Source organism: Hyaena hyaena, unplaced genomic scaffold (genome assembly GCF_003009895.1).
Source record: "Hyaena hyaena isolate Hyena2069 unplaced genomic scaffold, ASM300989v1 scaffold_21, whole genome shotgun sequence".
NCBI lineage: Eukaryota > Metazoa > Chordata > Mammalia > Carnivora > Hyaenidae > Hyaena > Hyaena hyaena.
In genome coordinates this window covers 5,428,059-5,451,204 of record NW_024080653.1, presented here as the reverse complement: position 1 = coordinate 5,451,204, position 23,146 = coordinate 5,428,059, and the positions used below count along the sequence as shown (strand labels likewise).

The window sequence follows — 23,146 nt, the reverse complement described above, 5'->3', positions numbered from 1 at the left end:
CACCCCTGGAGACTCGGAGGACAGGCTGGCCTGCAGACCCGTGCCCGCACGCCCCTGCCCAGCGCCAGCCGCCTGCCACCTTCTTTCTGAACAGACACTGCCATACTTGTTGACAGACGGTTTTATTTTCAGTGTTCCATTCCGTCTACTCAGGGCACTGGATGAGATGGCAGCTCAGAAGCAGAGAACTTGAAGACGAACCCCCACCTTCCTGGGAGGGCCGGGAGCGCCTGCTGACCGCTGGGGGCACGCACACTAGTTAGACCGCAGGCCGCACAGGCTCCCGGTGCCGATGGGAGGGCACGGGCTGCACGGGACAGAGGGGCCCCGCTCCAGCAGCCCTCACAGGACCGGGCACTCCGGGCCGGGGGCTCCCTCTTGAAGGCCCTTCCCACCCACCCTCTGAGGCGTGGCCCTGGGGAAAGAAGAGCATCAGAAACCCAACTCGGGGCGATGGGGACGAGGGTGGGGCCAGAACATGAGGGGTCAGCAGGAGAGGACGGAAAGGGGGAGGGGCCGGGATGAAGGGCCACCCCTGCCGGCAGCAGGGACGCTGCGTGGCTGGCGGAAAGAGGAGGGCGAGGCAGGACGACGCTAGTTAGAGACGGAGGCGGTGGTTTGCGAGACCGTAGTGTTGCTCGGGGTGGCCGGCTCCCAGCTGCCGATCAGTCGAAGGAGATGAGCTGGGCTTCGCTGCCCTGTGCCGGAGGGCCCTGTGCGGGCGGCTGCTGGGCCACGGGGGGCGGCTGCTGCGGGGGTCCCCCCGAGGGCGCCATCTGGGGGGAACACACAGGAACCGTTGGTCCCCCCTTCCCCCCCTCTGACGCCCCCACCGTCCTGGTCTCCGCCCCAGCGAGGCCCCCCCCTCCCTGCTTCCCGCGCGTGGCCGGTTCGCTGTTGTCTCCCCGCCCCCAGCACAGACCCCTCGAGCTCCCAACCGACGTCTGTGGAGCTGAGCTGACGCGGCCATGAGCGCTAAGTAAACACGTGGCTTGGGTATCTGTGGGTGCAGCGGGTGCATGCGGTGTGTGCACACATCCTCGCTGCTGGGGAGCAGTGCTGGCCTGCACCGTCTGTCCTTCCCAGGGCGGCCCCACCGTCCTCGGTGTCCAGAGCCTCAGTGGCAGCCTTGGGAGAGGCTCACCTGCTGGTACATGGGCTGCTGCCCTGAGATGTAGGGCTGCTGCGGGGGCGGCATTGGCGTGTCCTGACTGGGAAGGGTGTTCATGAGGTTCTGTGAAAACAAAGCGAACCCCACAATGAGGAGCCCCGACAGCAATAAAGGGGGGGCATTTCTTACCTGAAAACTCAAATGCCCACCAGCTAGGAGACCCTAACGGTGGGGAAGGAGGTGGTGAGCAGAAGGCAGGCCCTCCCACGCTCCCCGGCCTCTCACCTGCATGCTGTAGGGCTGGTAGCCCAGGGACACCGACTGGCTCCCCATGTAAGCCATGGCACCCGACTGCGGAGGCTGGGACACGGCCGGGAGGCTCTGTGCAGCCTGGGACGCCACGTTCTGTGGACGGAAGGGCGTGATGGGAGGAGGGCTGGGGGCCCTCTCCCCGGGAGTGGGGGCGGCCCCACCCGCCTACCTGGTAGCCCTGCGTGGGAGTGGGCTGGTAGGAGGAGTAGGCTGGGCTGGTGGTGGGTCCGGCCGGGCCCTGGGGGGCCGCCTGCGCCCCGGCGGCTCCTGCTGGGTACATGTAGGCACCCACCATGCCAGGATCTGCGGAAGGAGAGGAGCAAGCTCGCTACCCTGCAGGCCGGGGGGCGGGAGGGGAATCACTTCTGAGTCTCCCTTTCTGTCGTGAATTTTGGAAGCAAGTTCACGTTTCATGTTCTCACACACACACACACAAAAGAAACGAAATCGAGGAGAGCGAGAGGAGCTGTAAAATGGAATGAAGTCAGAAGAGATGAACCAAACTGTACTGACAATCAGATGGCCCGGGAGGATGGTGAAAACGAGCCCACGGACCTCCTGACTCTTGGCGTCTGGACCCCACGTCCTCGGCCCAGAGACCGAGGACCACGGACCCAGCGGACCTGTCAGCAAGCACCTTTCCCTGCTGGCCGGGCTGGCCCTGCCGGAACCACGTCTGCGTATCCCAGCAAGGGACGGAACACACGTGAAGCGGACGCGAGGCAGGGGTCGGAGGCGAGGGCAGGGAAGCCACCCCGGGCGGGATCGCTGAAGCTGCGCCCGCCGAACGGACAGGCCGCGCGTGCGCACCCACGCCTCCCAGCGCCTCCCAGCGCCCCCTGCACGCTGAGCGCACCCACTGGTCCCAGCGCCCCCCCCCCGCCACGCTGAGCGCACCCAGGCCCCAAACAGCCTCCACCACCAGGCCCAGCGGCTCGCTGGACAGGGGCGGCTCCTCGCTGAGAAGCGACAGGAACGGGAAATGGAGCAACCAGAGGGGGTTCCCAGGGCCACAGCTGCGACAGTCTGGGCGTCCAAACAAACTGTGAAATTTGAATAAAACGGGTTCGCCTGGATATGAATGACGGACAGTAAACAGGAGAGAAGAAAAAGGTGCCTTCTCAGTGAAACGCATCGTGCCTGCCACTCACTCTTACGCGCTCAGGAGAGTAAAGTGCACCCGTTTCCATATGAAAAGAGAGCAAACGTAACGAAACGTTAACGGGGGGAAACGTGGAAAACCGTGTTGCTCTTTCCACTTCCCTGTAACTGAAATCCACACCGGAACAAAGACGGAAAAGCGGGGGGGGGCGGGGCTCGCGGGAGGTGCCCCCCGTTACCTGCCGCGGCCCCGGGCATGCTGGGGTAGGGGCTGCCGGCCGCGGGCGCCGGCTGGCTCATGTACACCGCGTGCATGGGGGAGCCCTCCACAGAGCCCGCTGGGCTGAAGGTGCCCGGGAAGCTGGGTGGGCCGGACGGCTGGTAGAGCACACCCCCGGCCGAGGGCATGGCCTGGAGCTGCGGGCAGAGGGAGACGGCAGTCAGGGCAGGACTCGGTCCCGGGGCCCGGGCGGGGGCGGGGGCGGGCGCGGCGGGGGCGCGTGCCTGCGCGTAGGGCAGGGAGAAGGCGGGCATGTGGGCCCGCATCTGGACGGTCTGCTTCTGCTGCTCCAGGCGCATCTGCCGCTCCTTCTCCTGCTCCTGGAGGCGCTGGATGGCCAGCTGCCGCTGCACCTCCAGGTACTCCTGCGGGGCACGGGGCGGGGGTCAGGGCGCCCACCGCGGCCCCGGCCCCCCTCAGGGGACCCCGCCCGCAGCCCCGGCCCCCCCCTCCGCGGGGCACCCCGCCACACCTGCTTTTTCTGCCGCATGATCTCCAGCTTCTGGGCCAGCTGGATCTGGCGCTGGCGCTCGGCTTCCTCAGCTGCCCGGCGAAGCTTCTCCCGGTGCTCTTCCCGCAGGGCGCTGAGGGCCCCCCGGGCGTCGCGGATCTGCGCTAGCTTGTCCTGCAGCCCCTCGTAGTATACTGTGGGGAGAGGGCGGGGCCGGGGGCCCTTGGAGAGGGAGGGAAACCCTGGCCGCCCCGGGCTGGGCTCCCCCTCTGGACAGTGGCTGCCGGGCTTGCCTCTGCCCAGCCAGGCGCTTGTCAACAGGGCACCGCCGGGGTTTGGGGTTCCCAGGGGCAGGGCCGGGGGTGGGATTCCTCCTTGGGCAGATTGCCCCATGCTCGGTGGGACCCTTCCCCTTGCGGGCAGGACTCCCTGAGTTGCCCGTGGCCCGGCCCTGGCCCCACCCCAAGAACCTTCGCAAGGCCCACAGCGACCGGCCAGCCCAGGGGGGGGGCTGGGCACAGCGGGCGGCCACGGAAGGTCCCTGTGCGCCGCGGCACCTACGCCTGCGTTCATCCAGCTGGTTGAGCAGCTCCAGCAGCCGGGGGTGCATGCCGTTGATGGACTGGAACAGTGACAGCACGGCCGAGTCGTTGGTGATGCTGCGGCCGCGCACGTGGTTGCTCTTCATGCGGTTGACAAAGGTGGTGACGGCGTTCTGCAGGGCCTTCGGAAACCGCACGTGGCTCTCCTCCGACTCCCCGTTCTGGAACTGCTGCCGGGGACACACGTGGCGTCTTCTGGAGCATCCCCCTCCCCCCCAGCGCCAGGCAGGGCCACTCTAGTGCGCAAGACCCGGGCAGGACCCGCCGCTCCGGGCGCAAAGCTCCGAGCCTGCAGTGCGTCTGACTCGATCCTCCCAAAGGTGCCGCTGAGCCCTGAGGACGCCCGCCTCCTGCACGTGGGCTCTGCGCAGGCCAGGACAGAGCTGGCTGAGCTTGGGCAGCCTGGCTCGCAGCCCTTCAGCCCCTCCCCCGTAGGGGGCCTGCTTCCCTCGAAAAAGCCCCGGTCTCTTAGTCAATAACTGACAGAGCCCCAAAGGCCCAGGACACAGCAAGGACTCATCTGGGCGGTTCTGGGCTGATCTGCTCTAGGCAGCAGGGGGCCAAGGTCCGGACCACGGCTAGCCGGCGCACAGAGGCTCTGTGGAGTTCTCGGCTGGAACTGCACGCCTCCAGGAAGTCACCGTGGGCAGGGCCCCGGCGCCTCCGGGAGCAGGGCCTGTGCGGGGCCCGCGGACGGAGCCACAGCTTACCTCGCCAAAGGGGCCGCTGGAGGGGGCCGCGGGCTGAGAGTCTGTCTCCGGGAGGGGCGTCTGGAAGAGGCCAGAGGGTGAGAGGGGCACCGGCCTGTCCCAGCCCCCGCCCCCAGGACCGTGGGGCCAGAGCGCCGAGGACAGCCCACCTCCAGCGCGCTGGTGGGGACGGAGTGGCCCTCCGCGGGCGGGGCGGCCGGCTCCGCCAGGGGTGCGGGCGCGGACGGCGTGGGGCTCTTCCGGGACTCCTCCTGCTTCTTCTCCCAGTAGTTGCGGTTCAGGTAGCGGGCGAGCTGCGTGGGCGACAAGGGTTACTCCCGAGGGCCAGGGCGCAGCAGGGGAAGGCGCCGCGGACAGGGGCGTCCTCACCTCAGGGTCGATGTCCTCAGCCAGAGGCGCCGAGGAGGTCTGGGGAGACACAGGCCAGATCAGCAGTGACCCACAGGATCAGCCACCCAGCCCCTCCCGGGCCATCGCTCGGGACACTGGGACGCCACAGCGCCCTGACTCACGGCCACGGCGGGCACCGGGCACTGGCCAGTCTGTCCGAGGGGCCCCTGAGGCTCTGGGCGCAGTGCCCCCGCACCCCTCCCCAGAAACCACCCCGTACGCACCCCAACGGCGGGCGCAGGGCTGTCCTTAGGCCCTTGGCCACCTGGTCCCCTGTGTGTGCAGCCCCACCAGCTCACGATGACCTACATCTTCTGGCCCACCTGCCACCCACCCTCTATTTGCAGAGGGAGCTGGAGTCACAAAGAGGCAGACTACCTTTGGCCCCAGGGTTCATCCATCTCCTCTTGCTTAGGGCAGGGGAGGGGCGGGGGCCTTCCCATGTCCTCTCCCCTTACAGGGGACCCCGGGCCAGGAGCTGGAAGGCCAGGGCGGGCCAGCTCGGACCTCGACCTTCACCCACCCCGTCAGGCGCCATCCTTTCTGGGGCAGCCCTCCCAGCCCCTCGCACAGAAGCGTGGCCCAGCCTGGGACAGGCTCACCACTGGCGAGGAGTATAGGCTGCTGGCAGGGGGCGCTGACGAGGCCACGGGCGCAGGCTCTGCTTTGGGATACGTGGCAGCGGCGTAGGCAGACTTCTGTCTCTGCCGGAGAGCAGGGAAGTGTCGGGGCGCAGGCGGACTAAGCCCCCACGCTCCTCGGCCCTCCCCAAATGTCTAGGGGCGTTCTCCCCTGGCACCCCCAGACTAGGGGAGCCTCCCCCGGGCTCACCATCCTCTCCTTCTCCTCAGCCTCCGACTGGGACAGGGCCAGGGCCAGCTGCAGCTCCTCCTCCTCCTGCAGGGCGGTCTCGTCCCGCTTGGGGGGCAGCTGGGGGCAGACAGGCTGCTGAGCGGGGGCCCAGGGCCGGGAGTACCTGTGACTGCTGGGCCAGGGGGCTTGTCAGGCACTCTGGGGGGGCAGCTGGGGGCAGACAGGCTGCTGAGCGGGGGCCCAGGGCCGGGAGTACCTGTGACTGCTGGGCCAGGGGGCTTGTCAGGCACTCTGGGGGGGCAGCTGGGGGCAGACAGGCTGCTGAGCGGGGGCCCAGGGCCGGGAGTACCTGTGACTGCTGGGCCAGGGGGCTGGTCAGGTACTCTGGGGGCAGCTCGGCTGTGGACGACGCCTTTCCTTCTGCTTTCCTGGAGGCGAGAGGAGGCTGGGTGGCCGGGGACCTTACCCCAGCCCCTGCATCCCCACACAATGACAACAAGGAGTGCCACAGGCCACGCTCTGGAGAAAAGCTGGTCCCTCAAACCAGCTGTCGCCTCGGGCATGCAGGACCCCGGGCAAGTCACCGGCCTAAGCCCTAACCCCCTCTCCTGAAAATGAGGTTCAGACAAGGGAATGGAAGTTTCCAGGGGAGCGGTCCGTACACCCCATTGTGGACGCCGGGAGATGGACAGCACAGGTCTCCAGATGGACAGCAATGGAGAGGGACGCCGCCTCACCCCTGCGGTGGCACGGGGAGCAGGGAACCCGATTGTAACCAGGAGGCCTTCGACCCAAACCAAGGGATGCACCACAGCAGTTCAGGGCCTTCGGAAACACACGCGGCAGGACAGAGAGGTTACGGGAGCTGAGGACGTGGGACGGCCACCTGCCGTGTGCAGGGGGCCCGGATGTGAATGGGGGCGCGCAGTAGGTGTGTAGCTGATGTCGTGTACCCCGGTCTGACAACTGTGCTGTGCTCCCAGGAGAGCACACGCTTCTAGGGAAACACACGGGCCGGGTACGGGGGGGCTACCCGCAGCTCGCTCTCAGAGCTTCAGGATGAACACGACGTGTGTAAACATGACTACAAACATGCAGGCGGACGGGGACAGGGGACTGCACAATTACACCAGCGTGGCAGTGTCAACACCGAGGGACCCGGGAGGAGACCACGCGTGCGGTGGCTGCTCGCCGCTCCCGTGTCTTTTCCCTAAGTTTTATTTCCAAACTGAAAAGGTAAGAAGCAAACAGACCCCAGCAGCCGGTTGGCAGGTCTGAGAGGGTGGGTACGTGCCAGCCCTGCTCCGGGGCGGCCAGGACACTTGCCTGGCACTCCGGAGCCCACTGGGCCCCCGGGGCAGCCGGCTGGGACTCACTTGTTCAGCTGCTCGTAGCAGGGCTCGCACACGCGCACCTCCTTCTCGATGCCAAACTTGGGGATGGTGGAGGACTTGGAGGAGCACTTGCCGCAGAAGATCTGGCCACATGCTCGGCAGTGGTGCTGTGACACGGAGCGGGTCAGGGCGCGGCCTGGTGCCCGGCTGCTGGCCCCTCGCGCCCACCCTGCCCACCTCTGCCTGCTGCTGCATGCTCCGGGCTGAGCCCCCCAGGGCGGGCTGGGCCAAGAGCGGGCAGAAGGCAGGCCCGAGTGGCCACAAAGACCCTCGGGAAAAAGCACACTTCCAGGCTCTTAATTGGAGCCACCATTGAGGGAAAAGAAGCCAAATTAAAAAAAACAAAAACCAAACACGCGTGAGTTGTGCTCAGGGAGGAGTTGGTGGCGTGGCAGGGACGGCAGGTCCAGGGCGTGAGCTCAGACCCCAGGCCCCGGCCCGCACCACCGTGGCCTGCACTGCAACGGGAGGCGGCGGCAGCGGGGGGGCTGGCGCGCACGGGCTGTCGGCCGCGAGGAGCAGCTCAGGGGGCCGTAGGCCCGGGGAACACGGACCCGAGCCTCCTGAAGCCCCAAGCGTTCTTGTCCTCCGGGGGACGCAGCCCCGCCCAAGCCCCGTCCGACACCACAGGCCATCAGACTCGGGACCCCTCAGTGACCAGGATGACCACACGGCTGGGGGCTGGACTTGCTTCCCACACAAGGTCACAGCCAAGAGGGAAAGGGCGTCGAGTGGGTGAAGTGGCCTCAGGGAGACAGCAGGTGGTCTGGGGGCTGCCCTGCGGCAGGCACACTCACCTTGCGGGTCACCACCCCGAACTGCACCCTGCAGCGGTGGCACTCCTCGGCATCCACCCAGTCGGGAGCCTGGGGGACGGGCAGAGTCAGGATCACACGGCCCCCGCCTTCTCTGCTGAGATCCCCACTTCCCACAAATGGGGGAAGACCCCGGAGAGGGCAGGGGTGGGGGCCGGGTCCGCAGACGTGAGGAAAGAGCCCACTCCAAACGCCCGCTTCTTTCTAAGGGCGTGACAGCGAGGTCTCCTGCCGCTTGCAGAAGCATAACCGCGGGTCTGAGCCATGTGAGCCCGTCAGCCACAGTCACGGGCACCTCGAACCTTCCAGTCTCAGCCTGACGAGACACAGCTGCACGTTCTACTCGACACGTCGTTTTGGAGACGGCAGCTCCCCACCAACGTTCCCAACAAGCTGGGACCCCCAGGGTTCCCCTCCAGTTTCCTCAAAGCAGCCGGACTCCCAGACCGCCTCCTCCCCGCACGCAGTGAACTCACTCTCTCTGCAGCAAACATGGCATCGCTCTCCTTAAACTCTGGGAAGACGTGTCCTGGCGAAAAGAGGCTGTGGTCACCACTGGTGCCACCCCGGCAGGCAAGGCCCTGACCGCCTCACCTGCCCCAAGACCTCTAGGAGCCATGTTCTAACTCTTGGCATCCGGCCCCCCAAAGAGACCTACAGAAGGAGGCGTGGAGCCCCTGGGTGTGGAGCACAGCAACCTGCCACCAGGCAAGGGCGCCTGGGCGCACCAGGGGGCCTGCCCGGAACGCAGGGTGGCTCCCCCCAGGCCGCTCTGTTCGGGGGCTGTGGCATGGAGCCTGGCCTCACCCCCACCGCACCGAGGCCTCAGACCCTCCCTGGGCCTCCCGTCCGGCTCCCGGCCCCGCGCTCCAGCCAGCTGCACCTCTCAGGACTCTTAAACCCACGCCCAAGCGTGCTGAGACGCGGGTCCCTGGGGAATTCGAGCTTTGGACGCTATCCTCAGGAAAGCGGACACAAGCACATACCTGCCATCCCGGGTCCAAGGTCCAGTGACTAAGGGCCTGAGGCCAATTCACCGACGTGGACCAGACCCTCGTCACACTTTCTCCACAGGGTCCTACCGACCCGCAGCCACCAGACGCAGCCCCTGCCCCAGGCCTCATTTTCAGGGTTGGAGAACCCTGCACGGGTGGGGGGCGCCCCCGCCCGGCCACGGTGGCCCAGCCTCAGTCACTGCCTGGTGTGAGCGCCAGCAAGCCCTCCGACACGGCCTGAATCTGCTGCCCTCCTTACCAGACCCCCCCGGCCCGGCACGGCCACCGCGGCAGCTGGGAGGAGCCGCAGCGGTCACGGCCCAGCTTAAAGCCGTCCTGGGACCTCCCGCTGTGCCCCAGGGGCCCCCGCTCCGCCTGAGCTCTCACTGGGCCGCTGTGGCCCCAGGGCCCCGGAACCGAGCCCTCCATGGGGTTCCAGGACCCAGCCCTCGCACTCCCTGCTCTCGTGTTCAGGGCCGGGGTGCGAGCCGCCTGCTCCCCAGGCCCCTCCGGCCCTCGTGCTCAGCCAGCCCCTAAGAGGCAGGCCCCCCACCTTTACCTCCTCCCTGGGACCTGGCGCTCGGGAGTCGCCTCCTCTGCTAACTCTTCACTTGTGTGTCGTCTGCCCTGTCGCCCCGGTCCTGCCCTGACTGGGCACGAGGTCCAGAAAGGCGGGGGTGCCAGGCTGCCCCACGGGGACACTACCACATGCTCCCACCACCGGTCACGCAGCACGGTGCCGCCCCCTGCCCTGCCCGCAGTGCACACAGTCTTCCCTGGGGCGGCCTGGTGCGGAGCGGCCCCTCGGCTCCCAGAGGCTGCGCCCCAAGCCTGGGACCCAACAGACCCCACCCAGCTTACCTTCCACCTTCATGATCTGGTACGTGTCCTGGACCACCTTGTACTTGGGCTCATTCCGGAAGGCGTGCGCCCAGGCCTGGATCAGATACAGAATCTTGTTTCGGACGTTTACTTCCACCTGCCTCTGCAGAGAAAGGAGGTAAGAGAACGACGAGGGCCGTGAGACGAGAACACCAGAGAGGGCGTCACGGGAGGAAGCGGCAGGGCAACAGGGCCGGCAGGAGGGCGGTGGGGGGCACAGCACCACTCTGAGCCGGGGCCTGCAGGGGCGTGTGGGGAGGCCCCCTGGGGGGGGGCACGGGGACCACGCACGGACCCACTCCCCAGGCCCAACGCTCCTCTGCAAAGCCCCGGCCCCGAGGATGAGCCCAGCACAGCCGTGTACCCACTCGGGCCCCTGCTTGTCTTCAGCTCCCTGGGAAAAGCTGGGGCCTCCCTGAAGCCCAGCTCCCCAGACCCACTCGCTACCCTAGCCCTAACCCTAACCCGCTTCCTCCTGCCCTGCCCCGTGGCACCCTGACCAAGCCCACAGGCCCCTCAGTCTGTAACCCACTGTGGCTGCGGCGATCACCAGGCTCTGACCTAACAGGCAGAGCCCGGCAGGCCTGTGCCCAGGGGGTGGACACTCGGCCAGCCGCCTCTCCCCTGGTCAGAACTGGCCTGTGTGGGTGGGGGACAGCGGCTCCAGGACCCTCCCCACGTGCAGAGCCACCATTTCCGCCAGGTTTGAGCTCGGCCAGTCACGTTTCCAGAGCTCTCAGAGACACTCAGGAAGACAGCGGGGTGAGCAAGCTGCTTCCTGGAGATGCCAGCTAGACACACACGAGGCCTCGGTTCTCCCCCGTGATCTGTGTCCAGTGAGCGGACCCCTCTTTCCCACGGTTTCCCTCCCTCTGCAAAGCGGGGCTAACAGGCTCAGGCCACGTGTGGCACACACGGATGCAGCCGTGCCAGGGCCAGGGGAGCAGGGCCAGCCGTCCTGACCGTTTAGCCAGGCCATGCTAAGGACTGCCTGGGTCACCATCAGGGCCCATCTCAGGCCCAGGTCCAGGTGCCCACGCAGGCCGGGAATCTGTGGCCTCACCCACCTGTGGTGACAGAAGCGGTGTTGGGGCTGGGCTCCTTGGCTGCCCCCATGGCCTCACCCCTGTGGGACACCCTTTCACCTCAAAGAATGGCTGCACCGCCCACTGTGCATCACTCAGCCTCCTACTGTCACCACCCACGTCACAATCCCTGCAGCTGGGTGGCGGCTCCGGAGGACGGTCCCTCCTCTACGAACAGAGCATGAGACCCACTCCCGAAGGTGTCCCTGCTGTGCCGTCTCCCCCAGCTCTCCCTCCACGAACACGTCATGTGCCTCCCTGCTCAGAATCCTGGCTCTGCACGTCCGACACCCCCAGCCACCCTCTGGGGCTCCCCCCAGCCCTCTACCCGGACACCCTGTCCGTAGCCACTCATGCACACACAGCTCCCCACCACCCAGTGAAGCCCAGAGCCCTGCCCCTGGGAAGCCTTTCCCCAGGAATGGCAGTCTCCTGTGTCCCCAGACGCGGCAGACCGGCTCCCTTCCGGTGAAGCCCCGACCTCACCAAAGTGGGATCCTCGAGGTGCTCCCCTTCCTGTTCTCTGCTCTGCCTGGCTCCTGCCCCAGGTGCCAGCAAACACCCAGAAAAGCCCACCCTTGGGGCCGCTGTGTGCTCGGCACTCGAGACCTCCCTGCCCCTCGCATGTGCTCACCTTCAACAGCTCCTTCAGCTCCTCCATGGTCTGCTTGTTGGCCACCTCGTCGTGGACCGTCTGGCCGCAGTTCTTCACCACAGACTCCATGACCTGCGGGACCCGAGGAAGGGACGGGCCGAGCCCCTGGTCAGGGTGGGGATGCCCCTCTCAGACACACCCACCTGCCCATGAGAAGACAGGCCCCTCGGGCACCCAGCCCGTCGAAGGATCCACGTGGCAGCTCTGGGTCCGGCAGCAAGCCGTGCTAGCACGCTCCCCTTCAGACTGCAGTTCTTACCCAGGGACAGAGACTAGGGTCAAGCTCAGGGCCCTAGGCGGGCCAGCTGCGGGCGGCATGGCTGAGGCGCTGCCCTCCATCAGGCTGCTCATACCTGCCCTCCTTCCCCAGGCAGGTGGGCAAGGCCCCGGGCTCAACTCGCCTCTGCCTTCCCGACAGACACCAGGGGTGCAGACCCCTGAGGTGGCCCGAGTGCAGGAGACTGGTTACCTCCAGCGCATACAAGGCCACGTGGGGATTCTTGTCATTGACTTTCTTCTTGATAGAACTCACAGCATATTTAGCTCTGAAAGAAAAGGACGCCAGTAAAAGAAAGAGAAGAAAGAACAAACCATTTCAGAAGCTACCATTGAGGAAAGCCCACCCACCCTCTGGTCCTCAAAACCCCCAAGCAAACACTAAGAGTCACGCACCGCCAGACTGTACGGACGAAACCCTTCTGCCGTCCCCAGATCCCAAAACGCCCTGTGTGGAGACCGTTCCGTTCTCCCCCTCAGGACCTGCTGCCAGGAGGGCAGGTGGTGCCGGATTCGGGCGCATCAGAGGGCGCCAAGCAACCCGGAGAGCGCCGTGGGGCCGCCCGCCTCACTTACTGTGTGTCCCCCTGACGGATGAGGTCACAGATCTGGAGGATGGACTCCCAGTCGGTCTCCAGCAGGAGCTGGCTGGTCGCTTTGTCTAAAGCAAAAATGCATCATTACTGGGGCTCGGCCTTCGTCTGATTCCCTAGGTGGCCCCAGAGATCCGCAACAGGGAGGGGAGACGGTCTCCTTCCCATCTCAGACGTTTGCACCGAGTGGAAAACCACATGGAAATCCTCTTGCCACCTGATGATCACGAGACGGCTGTCCTTCTCAGAAAAGGGCCGACCGCTTAAAACATGACGATACAGAGCACCCGTTACGCACTTGTGGGCCAAGCGCTGTTCCAAACGGTTTACGCGAATGCCGAGTTCTGACACGGCCTCACCAGCGAGGTCCTGTTTCCATCCCCCTAACTGACAAAACAACGAAGCCGGGAAGGGAGGTGGCCCGGCTCGCGGGGGCAGAGCCAGGCAGGGTTCAAAACTGCACTCGGCCACCTCATCCCACAGAGTCCCCGGTTCTCCCCAAGTTTAGTCAGGTTGATGAGACGCCAGCAGGGGTGAGGCTAGGGAAGGTGCAAGTGCTTTGTGGGATGAAGACAGAAGACCCCCAAGAACTACTCCCTGACTAACACCTACACCCTCTCCACACCACAGCTGCCTCAGGCAGATGCACCGGCTCTGCTCCCGGGACACTCAGGTGATCTGACGAGGCGCACCCACTCGTAGTACCGGTCTGGTAGTAACCTGGGGATGGGTCTCTGGAGGGCTGAGCCGCCTCTCAGCCTGTGTGTTCTCGGAACAAGGAAGGTACCTCGTCCGAGGTCTTCTCCAAAACCACATTCAAGGGGAAGGCAGGACGGGCTCAGACTGACCGCTGGGGCACCGGGAGCCCCGACCCCAAACGGAGCCCATGCAGTTTCATTGGGGGCAGAAGAGGTCACGTCCGTAAACAGTCACTCTCCTTGCTACAACTTGTGACCTCCCGGGAGGCTCCGAAAGGATCAGCTCCACCTCCGGCAAACAGAAAACCCGCCTTCCTAAGCCACCGCGGCCTTCCGGGAGCCCAGTGGGGACAGACAGGGCTGGCCTGGTTCCCCAAGGAAGCAGCGCTCACAAGAGCGTGGCAGGTCCTAGGGATGACACTACTGGTGGAAACCCTTTGGAGCCCAATGGGCACCCTCAAACCCCATGCGACCTAGGATTTTTGGGGGAGCGGGTCTCTGTAACCAGGTCACCCGTCTCCGTGACTCAGGACTTGTGGGCCGCTCAGTCAGATGCTTGTGGCTCCAGGAGCCGATCGTTTCCCCGGCCCAGGAGCAGGGCCCCGAGCGCAGTCTCCGCGGGCGCGGGCCTGCTCTCCCCCGCGGACCCTCACCTACTCGGGTCGGAGCCCGCGCCCAGCGCCCCGGACTGCCCGGTCCCCACAGCGCGGGCGCGCCCACCCACACCCCGGGGGCCCAGGTCGCTCGGCGGCCGGCTCCCGGCTCAGCTCCAGGACGCCGGCCGAGCCGCGGGGGGCGGGGGCCACGTTACCTAGGAGACGCTCGAAGGTGCCGCTGCCGCGCCCCATGGCGCCCCCGGACCCCGACCCGACGCCGCCGCGCTCCCTGCTGCGAACCGGCGCGCCCCCGACTTCCGCTTCCGCCTTTTCCCCGGGCGCGCGCACGCGCGCGTCGCCGGGCCGGGCCGCGGGCCGCGAGGAGGCGGGCTTTTTGGCTCTCCCCAGAGGCTGCGCCGATTGGGCGGGTCCAGGCTGAGCGCCGCGAACCAATGAAGAGCTTGGGCGTGAGACCTATCCAATGAAAGCGGGGTGGAGGGCGGGACTTGCCGAGTTACGGGTGCCAGGTGGAGCCCGGGAGCGCGATGTGTCTTCTCCTGGGGGCCACGGGTGTCGGGAAAACGCTGTTGGTGAAAAGGCTGCAGACTATCCTTCCGCGCCGGGCGGGGGACTGAGGGGGGGCGTCGGGGGCCTAGTGCGGGGGCCGGGGGTGCGCCCTGGGAGGGGCTGGGAGCGCCGGGGTCGGGGTCGGGGCCGCCGGGGATGGGGGGTGTTTCCCGGGCGGGGTCCGGCAGCCGCCGTCCTTCCGCGTCTGGCTCTTGGGATCCTTGACCGCGCGCACAGCTGAGCTCCGGGGATGGGAAGGGCGACCTGGGCGATGCTCCCCCGACGCGGCCCACGGTAGGCACCCGCCGTCTCGGGGTTAGGACAAGCGGGTACCCTTCGCGGTTTGCAAAGTGCTGTGGGCTGTTCTAAGCGGCTGCTGGAGTCCGGCCGGTCCCTGTGTCGAATCCAACCCTCGGGAGGTGAGGGGTGTCCTGGGAAGGAGACTGCATACTGGGACCCAGCTGCAGGGGAGGTGGGTGAGTGACAGCACCCCCCCCCCCAGCCGCCCGCCCCGCCCCACTCTTGAGAGGGCTTTCTCTGGTCGCCGCAGAGGGCGAATCCCCCTGATGGGTGTGGGTGCTGCGGCCACAGCCAGCTCTGAGGGTTAGGGCAGTGGACCCTCGAAACCAATTTAGTATTCCTTGCGTTGGGTTGTGCTTTAGGGACTGAGCCCTTGACAAGTGGCGTTTTGGAGGTAGATCACAATATAGAGAGCTGCCAGCCAGGAGTTCCCAGTGGGAAGGCGCTTGTGTCCTTTGTGCATCTCGAGTTTTCCCACAGGTGGGCACCAACCTCACTGACATCGTCCTCCAGAGAAAGGTTACCATCCGGGAGCTGGGAGGGTGCATGGGCCCCATCTGGTCCAGCTACTTTGGAAACTGCCATTCTCTCCTGGTAGGTTGTAATCCTTTGCGCCTCTCTTAAGTGTTGTCTGGTGCTGGGCCTCATGCTGCACCGGCTGGAGTTGGGGTTCCTGAGCAATTAGGCGAAGTCAAGGAAACGTGACCCAGCTTCGAGTTGCTTCCTTTTCGGAATCCAGCTTGAGCCCTGAGTGCATCTGTGTCAGGGCTGACATAAAAGCTCTCGCGAGGTTTGCTGAGAGGAGCGTTTATTCTCTGCCTCGTTCCTCTGGGTGTGTTTTTATGTTTGTGTTTGAATCCCGATCTCAGCAAGGCCTGTGCCCCAAATCCCAGGACCCTTCCTGGGAGAACTGATGGCCACGTGACTAGAGGGATCTCCATAGATGAAAACAAGTGACATCAGGTCCCTCTCACGCAAGTCGTTTCCTCTACTTCCGCTGTCCCCCAAATCCTTTGTTTGAAAGTCATTTTGCTCTCCCTGAGCCAGGTCTTGCTGCCCCAGGGAGAGGATTTGGGGAAGACTGTCTCCTTCACGGGGTGGCCCTGTTTCCGTTTTCTTCCTCCCCAGTTCATGATGGACGCTGCTAACCCCACTCAGCTGTCTGCATCCTGCGTGCAACTTCTGGGTCTCCTTTCAGCAGAACAACTCGCGGAAGCATCGGTCTTGATCCTCTTCAATAAGATGTACGGTCCTGTCCTCCCGGAGGAGTGCACGGCCGGGAGTCCCGGGAGGGTGGCTCATGGCTTGGGGGCAGGGGTACCGTGGGGGTTGGGGTGGGCTGGTGGGCAGCCCACCTTGACAGGGCGCGCCTTCTGCCCTAGTGACCTGCCCTGTTACATGACCGTAGAGGAGATGAAGTCCCTGATCAGGCTCCCAGACATCATTGCCTGTGCCAAGCAGAACATCACCATAGCAGAAATCAGTGCCCAGAAGGGCACTGGCTTATCAGAGGTGCTGCGCTGGCTCCGGGACACCCACAGAGCGGACAGATGACTACCAGGAGGAGAGCCGTGGCCAGCAGCTCGGGGCAGGAGGCAGAGAGTGGCAGCGCTTGGCCTCCAGCCCTCTGTTCTCATTACGGACAGGATGGCCCAATGTGAGCCTAGGAGATGCGCTCCTGTCCTGAGTCGCAGTGAGGGGTAAACTGGCCTCTGAACGACGAGACTGTCTCCAGGGCTGGGAGAAGACGACCGGCCTGCGGGGTGGCCGAGTGTCCTGCCGCCATCCTGGGACTGTGCCACTGGGGTGCGTGCCCCACCCATCAGGAAAGCGGCTCTACTTTCCTGAAGCTGTCCAGACTGCCTGGGACCACAGACTCGCTCTGTGGGCTGTGGTACAAACTGTACCCGTTGAGTTTCTGATGTGCCGGCGACACGGCCTCCACTGTATGAGGCCGTTGTCTTAGGAAGAACCAAGTCTGGAGTCAGAATGAGAAGTGTTTTTATTCGTTTGGTAAACGTTGGTCACACTGAGGGGTGCATAGGACTCCCGTGGGCTGGCGAGCATGGGGGGGTGGGGGGGCACTGTGCTCAGTTGAGGGGGCTCGTGGGGGACACCTGACGGGGGTGTTCACGTCCTAGAGCCCCCGCCACAAAGTCACCACAGACCTGTGGCTGAAGACACCTTACGCTGACCGCTCTGGAGGCCAGAGCTGGAATCAGTCAGCAGGGCCAGGGGCTCTGAGGGAGGCATTCTTTGCTTCCCTTCTGGCTTCTAGCAGCTCCTGGGAACTCTTGCTGTAACTTGGCTCATCACTCACAGAACTCGAACGCCTGCCTGTCTTCACGTGGCCGTTGCTCCTTATGGGGACACCTGTCACTAGATTTAGGACCCACCCCAAATCCAGATGACCTCCTCTTGAGATCCGTCGTTACGTGCGCAAAGACCCTTTTCTGAAATAAGGTCACGTTTGTGTGTTCCCCGGGTCGTGGGGAGCCCTCGCTTTAGGGCTGCTGTCCGGCCCGCTGCAGTTGGCTAAGACCCCTCTACTCCTGGGCGCAGTTGTGAGTCTTCCCCAAATGCCTTTCTCCATCTCAGCTGGCAGCAGAGGCTGGTCGGCCACAAAGGGACGCCAGGCACCTGCTGTCTCGCTTCCCACGTGCAGGGCACAGGCCCAGGGCTTCCGCCTGCATGCGGCTTCCCCCGGCCCCTGTTGGTGTGTTCACTTGGGGGTTGGAAGTGCTTCAAAAAGGCTCTTGCACAGACAGCAGGGCAACTTGGGCTTGAGTCTCTCCCCACCCCCTGGAAGTGACAAACCCCGCAGCCCTCCTCTCGGGGAAGGGCACCACCACCCAGGAGTCCCGCCGAGCAGCTGTAGGTACAGGTGGTCTCCAGCCCGTGGGTGGAGTCCTGGTAGATGTCACGGGCAAGTGGCCTGCAGGGTGAATGGGCTCTCCTTACACCCCCCACCTTCAGAAAACTCCGTGCACTCAGGAGACTTTGTTCTGTCTCTAGGGGTGACCCCAGTGTGTGCACCATCTCTGAGGGGTGCCTCCGACTCAGGGTCCAGGTCTGAGATTTGGGCCTGGCGATCTCTCATGGTAAAGCCGGCCTGGGCAAGTTGGGGACCCTGACAGGCCTGAGGACAGCTGACGTGGGAACTCGGTTTTGAAAGGCAAATTTCCTCCAACCACAACCTGCTTCCACCTTCCTGCTCCTGGCAGGAGCCCAGGGACACAGGTGTTTCTCAGGGACTGTGTTCACCCCTGCTCCTGCCTGCCCCCTGCAATCTGGGGGGACCCTGCTCACCCCATGCAAGGGACAGGCCCCCACCACCCACAAACACACTCCTAAGATGGTAGCAGGCCTGATCTCAAATACGGCTTCAACGCAAAAGTTCCGGATTTGAAATAAACATAAAGGACACAAACTCGGGGAGGGGCAAAAAGGACCCACATGTGCACACTCCCCACTGTGCAGGGCCACCCTGGCCAAGGCGGGGATGGCACCTCCAAGCTGTCCCGGCCCAGCTCTGCCAGCCAGAGGCTCCTGAGCCGGTGAGCCCGAGGGAGGAGCCAGGGGCCCTCGCAGGGACGAGAGCAGGACTCCTCCCCTTCAAGCTTCCACCTCTGACCTCCGGGAGCCCTGGAGTCTTCCCGCCCCGCACCCCCAGTCCTGTGGCCGGCTCCCTCCTTTGGCTGGAATTCGGCAGCCTCTTCAGCCACGAGAAAGTCGTGGGGTCAGGGTCCTGTGCTTGCCGTCAAGCTGCTTCAGACCTGCTCTTCTCTCCCTAGAGACCTTGAGGACACAAGGAACAAACCTGGAACCAGCTCGGTGTGGGGGTGGCACCGGTCTCCCAGGCATGGGGGTGTGGCCTCAGGGACAAGGCGCCAGGAGCGGGGCCAGGTGGCCGAGGCACTGAGCCCGCCCCCACCTGGTCTGTGCGGCGCTGTTGAGCCCAACGGAGCCTGAGGTACCAGCTTGGCTGGCCAAGCCTGCAGTGTCTATGATTAATGGGTGCTTAAGGGCAGGATTACGGGCCGGGCCCTCCCGGAAATGGCCGTGGGGGGCCTCAGGCTGGACCCGTGTGTTCAGAACAAAGCTGTGTGCGACGCCGGGTTCAAGGGAATGACGCCAGGGATGCCCGACTGGCTACATCCCAATCAGGTGCTGGCCTGTCTGTGGGGACTTGGGACAGTGTCCTGTGGCAGATGGCCCAGCAGATGGTCAGTCACGAAAGAGCCATCTCAGGGGAGGAAAAACGAGAGAGCAAAGACCTGGAGCCCCGTTCTGCACTCGAGAGCTGGTACGTGGGCGCCTGGGAGTCCCGGCGTGTTCCAGGGGAAGGACCCTTGTCCACAGGCGGTCTACCCGCCCTCCCCGGCCACACTGTGGAGGCCCCGGTCTCGCCATCACAGACACGTCTCTGCCTTCTTCCTGGAAGCGGGGCGTGGCGAATCCAGTGGCCGTGGTAACTGAGCTGCCTGCCGCTGCCGCTTGAGCGCCCTGTAGGCCCGCACAGCCCGCTCCCGCTCCTCCCCAACGATCCGCTGTCGGGCCAGTGACGTGGTCGGAGGCTGGGACACACCACCAGGGCTCAGAAGCCTCCTCAGCATCAGCGATTTCTTCGCAGGCTAAAGGACAGAGATGGAAGTTGAGGCACAGGTTTGGGAAGGAGGGGAAAGGACAAAGAGCCCACGCTGGTCCAACTGCCGTATGCCCAGTGAGGGTGCGGCACTCCGTCCTCAGGCCGAGGAGCAGGCCGCGCTGGGGCACGTGCAGGGCGACCCCCGCCCCTGCTCACCTGGCCCCTGCTTGTGCTCATCCTGGGCCGGGCGGTCAGCTCTGGGGGCTGCAGGGCGACCTCGCCGAAGTGCACCGTGTCTGGAGGGGCAGAGGAGCACAGGTGAGGCCTCGGCCTCCACCCGCTGACCCCCGCCAGCCACGACCCCCACCCTCTGACCCCGCGAAGACTGCGGTGCCCGAGGCCGACACAGTTGCTGCTGGAACAGCTACCTCGGAGCAGCTCCTGCTCGAGCCTTTCTGCGGCCTTTTCCTCCCTTCTCTGCCGGACTTTATCCAGCCGCCGTTGCTGGAACCTGGGGAAGAAAGCACGACGCCGTTCAGACTCCCAAACTCTCATCTCGCTGCAGAGCTCACCGCTGCCTGGGAGGGGTGCCCCAGAGCGGACCCCAGCGAGCTGCTGCCGTGTCTCCCAGCCGCACACCAGACAGGGCTCCCAACGGCAGGCGCCCAGAGTTCCAAGTCAGCGGTTCTTGGTGGGGGCAGCGGTGCGCCCACGGCACGTCTGACGAGGTCCGGAGGTGGTCCGGGTTGTCACAATGGGGCGGGGCGCTCCTGGCACCCACCTCGGGTGCTCCCACCCTCTGCCGCACAGAACGGCCCCGAGTATCAGCCGTGCAACCGCATCTCCAGGGTCTCGCAGAGCAGCCCCGTGTTGAGGGCATCTCCGCGGCTCCAGGCGCTGCACGAGACAGGTTCCCTGGGATGGTCTTCCGGTCACCTGACCTGACTGCCAGCTCCAAGAGCACGCAGACCGCCCCAGGCCCACAGCTGGCGAGGGAGCTGCAGAGGGAAGCCCGGGCTGCTCACCTCAAAAGCTGCAGCTACGGCAGAAACAGTTCAAATAGCTCTTATTTGTGGAAACCACCCCCCAGCTCCTGCCGCAGGCCCCGGGAGGTGGCACATGGCTTCCTTCCCAGACTTGAGGGCTGGGGGGCAGGGGAGCCCCAGCTGGCAGCGGGCTCCCCCATCACCCGATGCCGCCCGAACCCCCGCTGGAGATGCTGGTATCCCTACTTTACGGACAAGGCGCCAGGGCTGAGAGGAGCCGCAGAGCTGGTGCGTACGGCACAGCCAAAGGCTCTCAGAGAGGACGCAGCACCTGCCAGCCAGAAGCAGGGGACCCCGAGGCTGCGTGGAACCCCGACATATAGTACTGATCCCCGGCGGGGCAGGCATGGGCCCCAGTGGCCAGCAAGCCTTCCCGAGGGAGCATCGAGCCTCATCTTTTTTCCACCTCCCCACTGCAGCTGGCCGGGGGGACAGCTGGCCCTTCACCTCACCTGGCTCTTGGGCCCTCTTGATGCTTTTCCAGAGAAAGGCAAAGACAAAGGCCTTCAGGGGCTCCCTGAACCCCCAAGGTTAAGAGATTTGGTGTAGAGAAACGCACTCACCAACTGACTGGCCTTTCACTTCTCTCTGTGCTCCCCGTTCGGCTACTGCAGGAGACGGTCTGGGACCCCAGCCCCTACCCCGCCCCCACTCACGCTTTCTTCCTCTCCGATTTCTCCTTCTTGGGAGCCACCTGCACCTCAGGTTGCCGGGCCGCCTGGTTCTTGCTGAGGAAGAGCACGTGCTGGGTCTCCTGCTCCATACGTTGGATGTAGGCCCTGTCAGACTCCCACTTCCTCTGCTTAAACTTGGGGACAGCGATGTCTGGCTCTACTCCCTTTGCTTCCTTCTCCAACATCTTTCTGAAGGCCACCTGGGCTGAGGACAGAGGGGGGTGTGGCATGAGGGACAGGAGGGAGATGGTGCCAGGCTGGCTGCACATGCTCGTGACCCTGCCCAAGGCCATGGGGAAGGGAGAGCAGACCCAGTGGGAGTGGCCCAACCACGGTAGCTGAAGAGGAGTCAGGAAGCCCAGCCAGGCACCCGTGCGGACGGGGCCCCACAGCCCACCGCTCCCCACATGTCCACCACAGCTTGGGTGAAAAACAAAACAGGAAGTAACCTAAATGTCTCTCAAAACATGGCTGGTTGAGTAAGCACCCTACGTTCGCATGAAGACTTTATCTCACACATCCAGGATGGTAAGCAATGCACAGAATGAACGTGTAGCTTTTCCACTGTAAGCACGTGTGAATGTGCAGAGCATCTCTCTTGGGAAGGCATCCGAGAAGACAAACAGTGCTTTTCTCTTAAAGGGTGACAGCAGGATTCAGAGACAGAGCCAGGCTATGCTGTACGTCATACCTTTCAGAACCGCTTGACGTACCCTGCACGTGAGCGTGTATCTCTTAAATAACCAAAAACAAGTGCTAGCTCAATAGAGCACAGTTCAAACTGTGCCATCTGCCACCGGGGCCAGTGTGCCTCCTCCAATCCCCCCCCTCCGGTGCCTCTTTCACGTTCTCTTTGGCAGTCACATAACCCCCACCGATAACCGGGGGATTTACAAAGAAATTATAAAAGAGCACTGCTGAAAAATCAATCTCACATTTGGGAAAACATTCCCATACACAGAACATGCTGGACTCCCCCCCCCCCACCCTAAATGCCCTGAGTGCTATTTCTGGCAGAGGCTGACAGGTGGACACCCAGCCTGGCCTTGGGTGAGGGTTGAAAATGTAAGTTTCTCAGGGGGGGTCTGAGAAATTCTCTCCTTAACCTCCGGAAAACGTCCACTTCTCTCCACCATCCTTTCTGCGCTCCGGTCCAAGAAACCGCCATTTCTCACTGGCAGGAGCTTCACTGGCCTGTCGTGTCCACTCCGTCAGTTGTTACAGTGTTTTCTTCTCAAAGTAAATCAGAACCCTCCATTCCGTCTGAAGGATCTCCACTCCTTCAGGGGGGCTGAAGGATCTCCACTCCTTCGGGGGGGAGGGGAGTCCACAATCCTTACAAGAAGCCCCATGGGGTTTTTCTGGAGCCTCATCTGAAACCGCACTACCACCTGCTGCCAACCACCTCTTGGCCCCGGTGACACCAGCCTTTGGTTGGTGCCCACACGTTCCTGCAGCCTCATCAAACCACGGGGTCTTGGCAGACTTCTTCTGCCTGAATCACCATATGTGGATTCAAACACACAAAGCTTTGTTGCTGCCACCCAGCATGGGCCTGCACGTTACCTTCTTTCTTTCTCTTCTTGTTACTGATGGGATTTTTCATCTCCTGGCGGCTTCTCATAATCTCTCGGAGCCGGAAAGGGATTTCTTGGTCGTCCTGGTTCTTGGGCTTGCAATTTACTTTCTTTTTTTCTTTGCTGGGAGCGAGAACAGGAGAGTAAGACGCAGCTTAAGCTCGGCATAAGCAGAACAGAGAAACTGAAGCCGGGCGTGGGACGGGAACTTCGCAGGCCACCCTGGGGTGCGTGCCAGGCAAGGAGGCAGGGCTCTCGCAGGACGCTGGGGTGAGGGCCGCTCCCAGAGCCCCAGGAGGGCTCCTCGACCCTGGCCTCCTCCAGGGTAGCAAACACGGCACCTCGGCGGGTGGGCAGCGCCTCCACGCTGGAGACCTTCACGTCCGCGCTCACCCGGCGGCCCTCAGCGCGCCCACGGCACGGGCGCACGGGGCCGGGGAGAGACCCACCTGCGGGGCGCGGGACACGGCGCTGGTCGCTGCTTCCCCGGCAGCTGCCGCCGCCTCCCCGCCGGCCGCCCCGGACCCCCGGGCCCCGCCGTCCCGACCCGGGAAGCCCCTCTGCGCGCGGCGCCCGCCATCTGCACGCCAGGCGCTCCGGGAAGAAGCCACTTCCGCCCTTCCGCACGGTCCCGC

At 64.5% G+C, this 23,146-nt stretch overlaps 3 protein-coding genes across 8 annotated transcripts; 1 reads left to right on the top strand and 2 right to left on the bottom strand.

The window, feature by feature from the left end:
* Positions 1–103: 103 nt before the first annotated feature.
* On the bottom strand, positions 104–14,082 carry HGS (hepatocyte growth factor-regulated tyrosine kinase substrate). 2 transcript variants are annotated; one of them, XM_039226349.1, is made up of 22 exons: positions 13,975–14,011; positions 12,449–12,533; positions 12,066–12,141; positions 11,576–11,668; positions 9,836–9,959; positions 8,456–8,508; positions 7,962–8,030; positions 7,147–7,271; positions 6,120–6,198; positions 5,789–5,887; positions 5,560–5,661; positions 4,937–4,975; positions 4,717–4,860; positions 4,568–4,627; positions 3,817–4,027; positions 3,277–3,449; positions 3,029–3,169; positions 2,764–2,941; positions 1,593–1,726; positions 1,397–1,516; positions 1,145–1,234; positions 104–776 (listed from the first exon to the last, which is right to left on the bottom strand). In XM_039226349.1, exons 1-22 carry the CDS (start codon positions 14,009–14,011, stop codon positions 666–668), a joined length of 2,343 nt encoding a protein of 780 aa, XP_039082280.1. In that variant the 3' UTR covers positions 104–665. The 2 variants fall into 2 exon arrangements, with proteins under 2 accessions (XP_039082280.1, XP_039082281.1); XM_039226350.1 differs by having other exon boundaries at positions 666–776; positions 3,817–4,024; positions 13,975–14,082.
* A 199-nt stretch (positions 14,083–14,281) lies between these two features.
* ARL16 (ADP ribosylation factor like GTPase 16) lies at positions 14,282–16,612 on the top strand. Of its 4 annotated transcripts, none has more exons than XM_039226327.1 (5): positions 14,282–14,365; positions 14,564–14,620; positions 15,096–15,220; positions 15,755–15,870; positions 16,009–16,612. In XM_039226327.1, the coding sequence occupies exons 1-5, from the start codon at positions 14,305–14,307 to the stop codon at positions 16,178–16,180; spliced, it is 531 nt and encodes a 176-aa protein (XP_039082258.1). In that variant the 5' UTR covers positions 14,282–14,304; the 3' UTR covers positions 16,181–16,612. The 4 variants fall into 4 exon arrangements, with proteins under 4 accessions (XP_039082258.1, XP_039082259.1, XP_039082260.1 ...); XM_039226328.1 differs by having other exon boundaries at positions 14,562–14,620; positions 15,107–15,220; XM_039226329.1 differs by lacking the exon at positions 14,564–14,620 and having other exon boundaries at positions 14,297–14,345; positions 15,107–15,220.
* A 2-nt stretch (positions 16,613–16,614) lies between these two features.
* On the bottom strand, positions 16,615–23,097 carry CCDC137 (coiled-coil domain containing 137). Of its 2 annotated transcripts, none has more exons than XM_039226326.1 (6): positions 22,961–23,097; positions 22,501–22,634; positions 20,917–21,139; positions 19,643–19,725; positions 19,431–19,510; positions 16,615–19,260 (listed from the first exon to the last, which is right to left on the bottom strand). In XM_039226326.1, exons 1-6 carry the CDS (start codon positions 23,089–23,091, stop codon positions 19,039–19,041), a joined length of 873 nt encoding a protein of 290 aa, XP_039082257.1. In that variant the 5' UTR covers positions 23,092–23,097; the 3' UTR covers positions 16,615–19,038. The 2 variants fall into 2 exon arrangements, with proteins under 2 accessions (XP_039082257.1, XP_039082256.1); XM_039226325.1 differs by lacking the exon at positions 22,961–23,097 and adding an exon at positions 19,818–20,212 and having other exon boundaries at positions 19,170–19,260; positions 20,917–21,134; positions 22,501–22,561.
* Between the last annotated feature and the right edge of the window lie 49 nt (positions 23,098–23,146).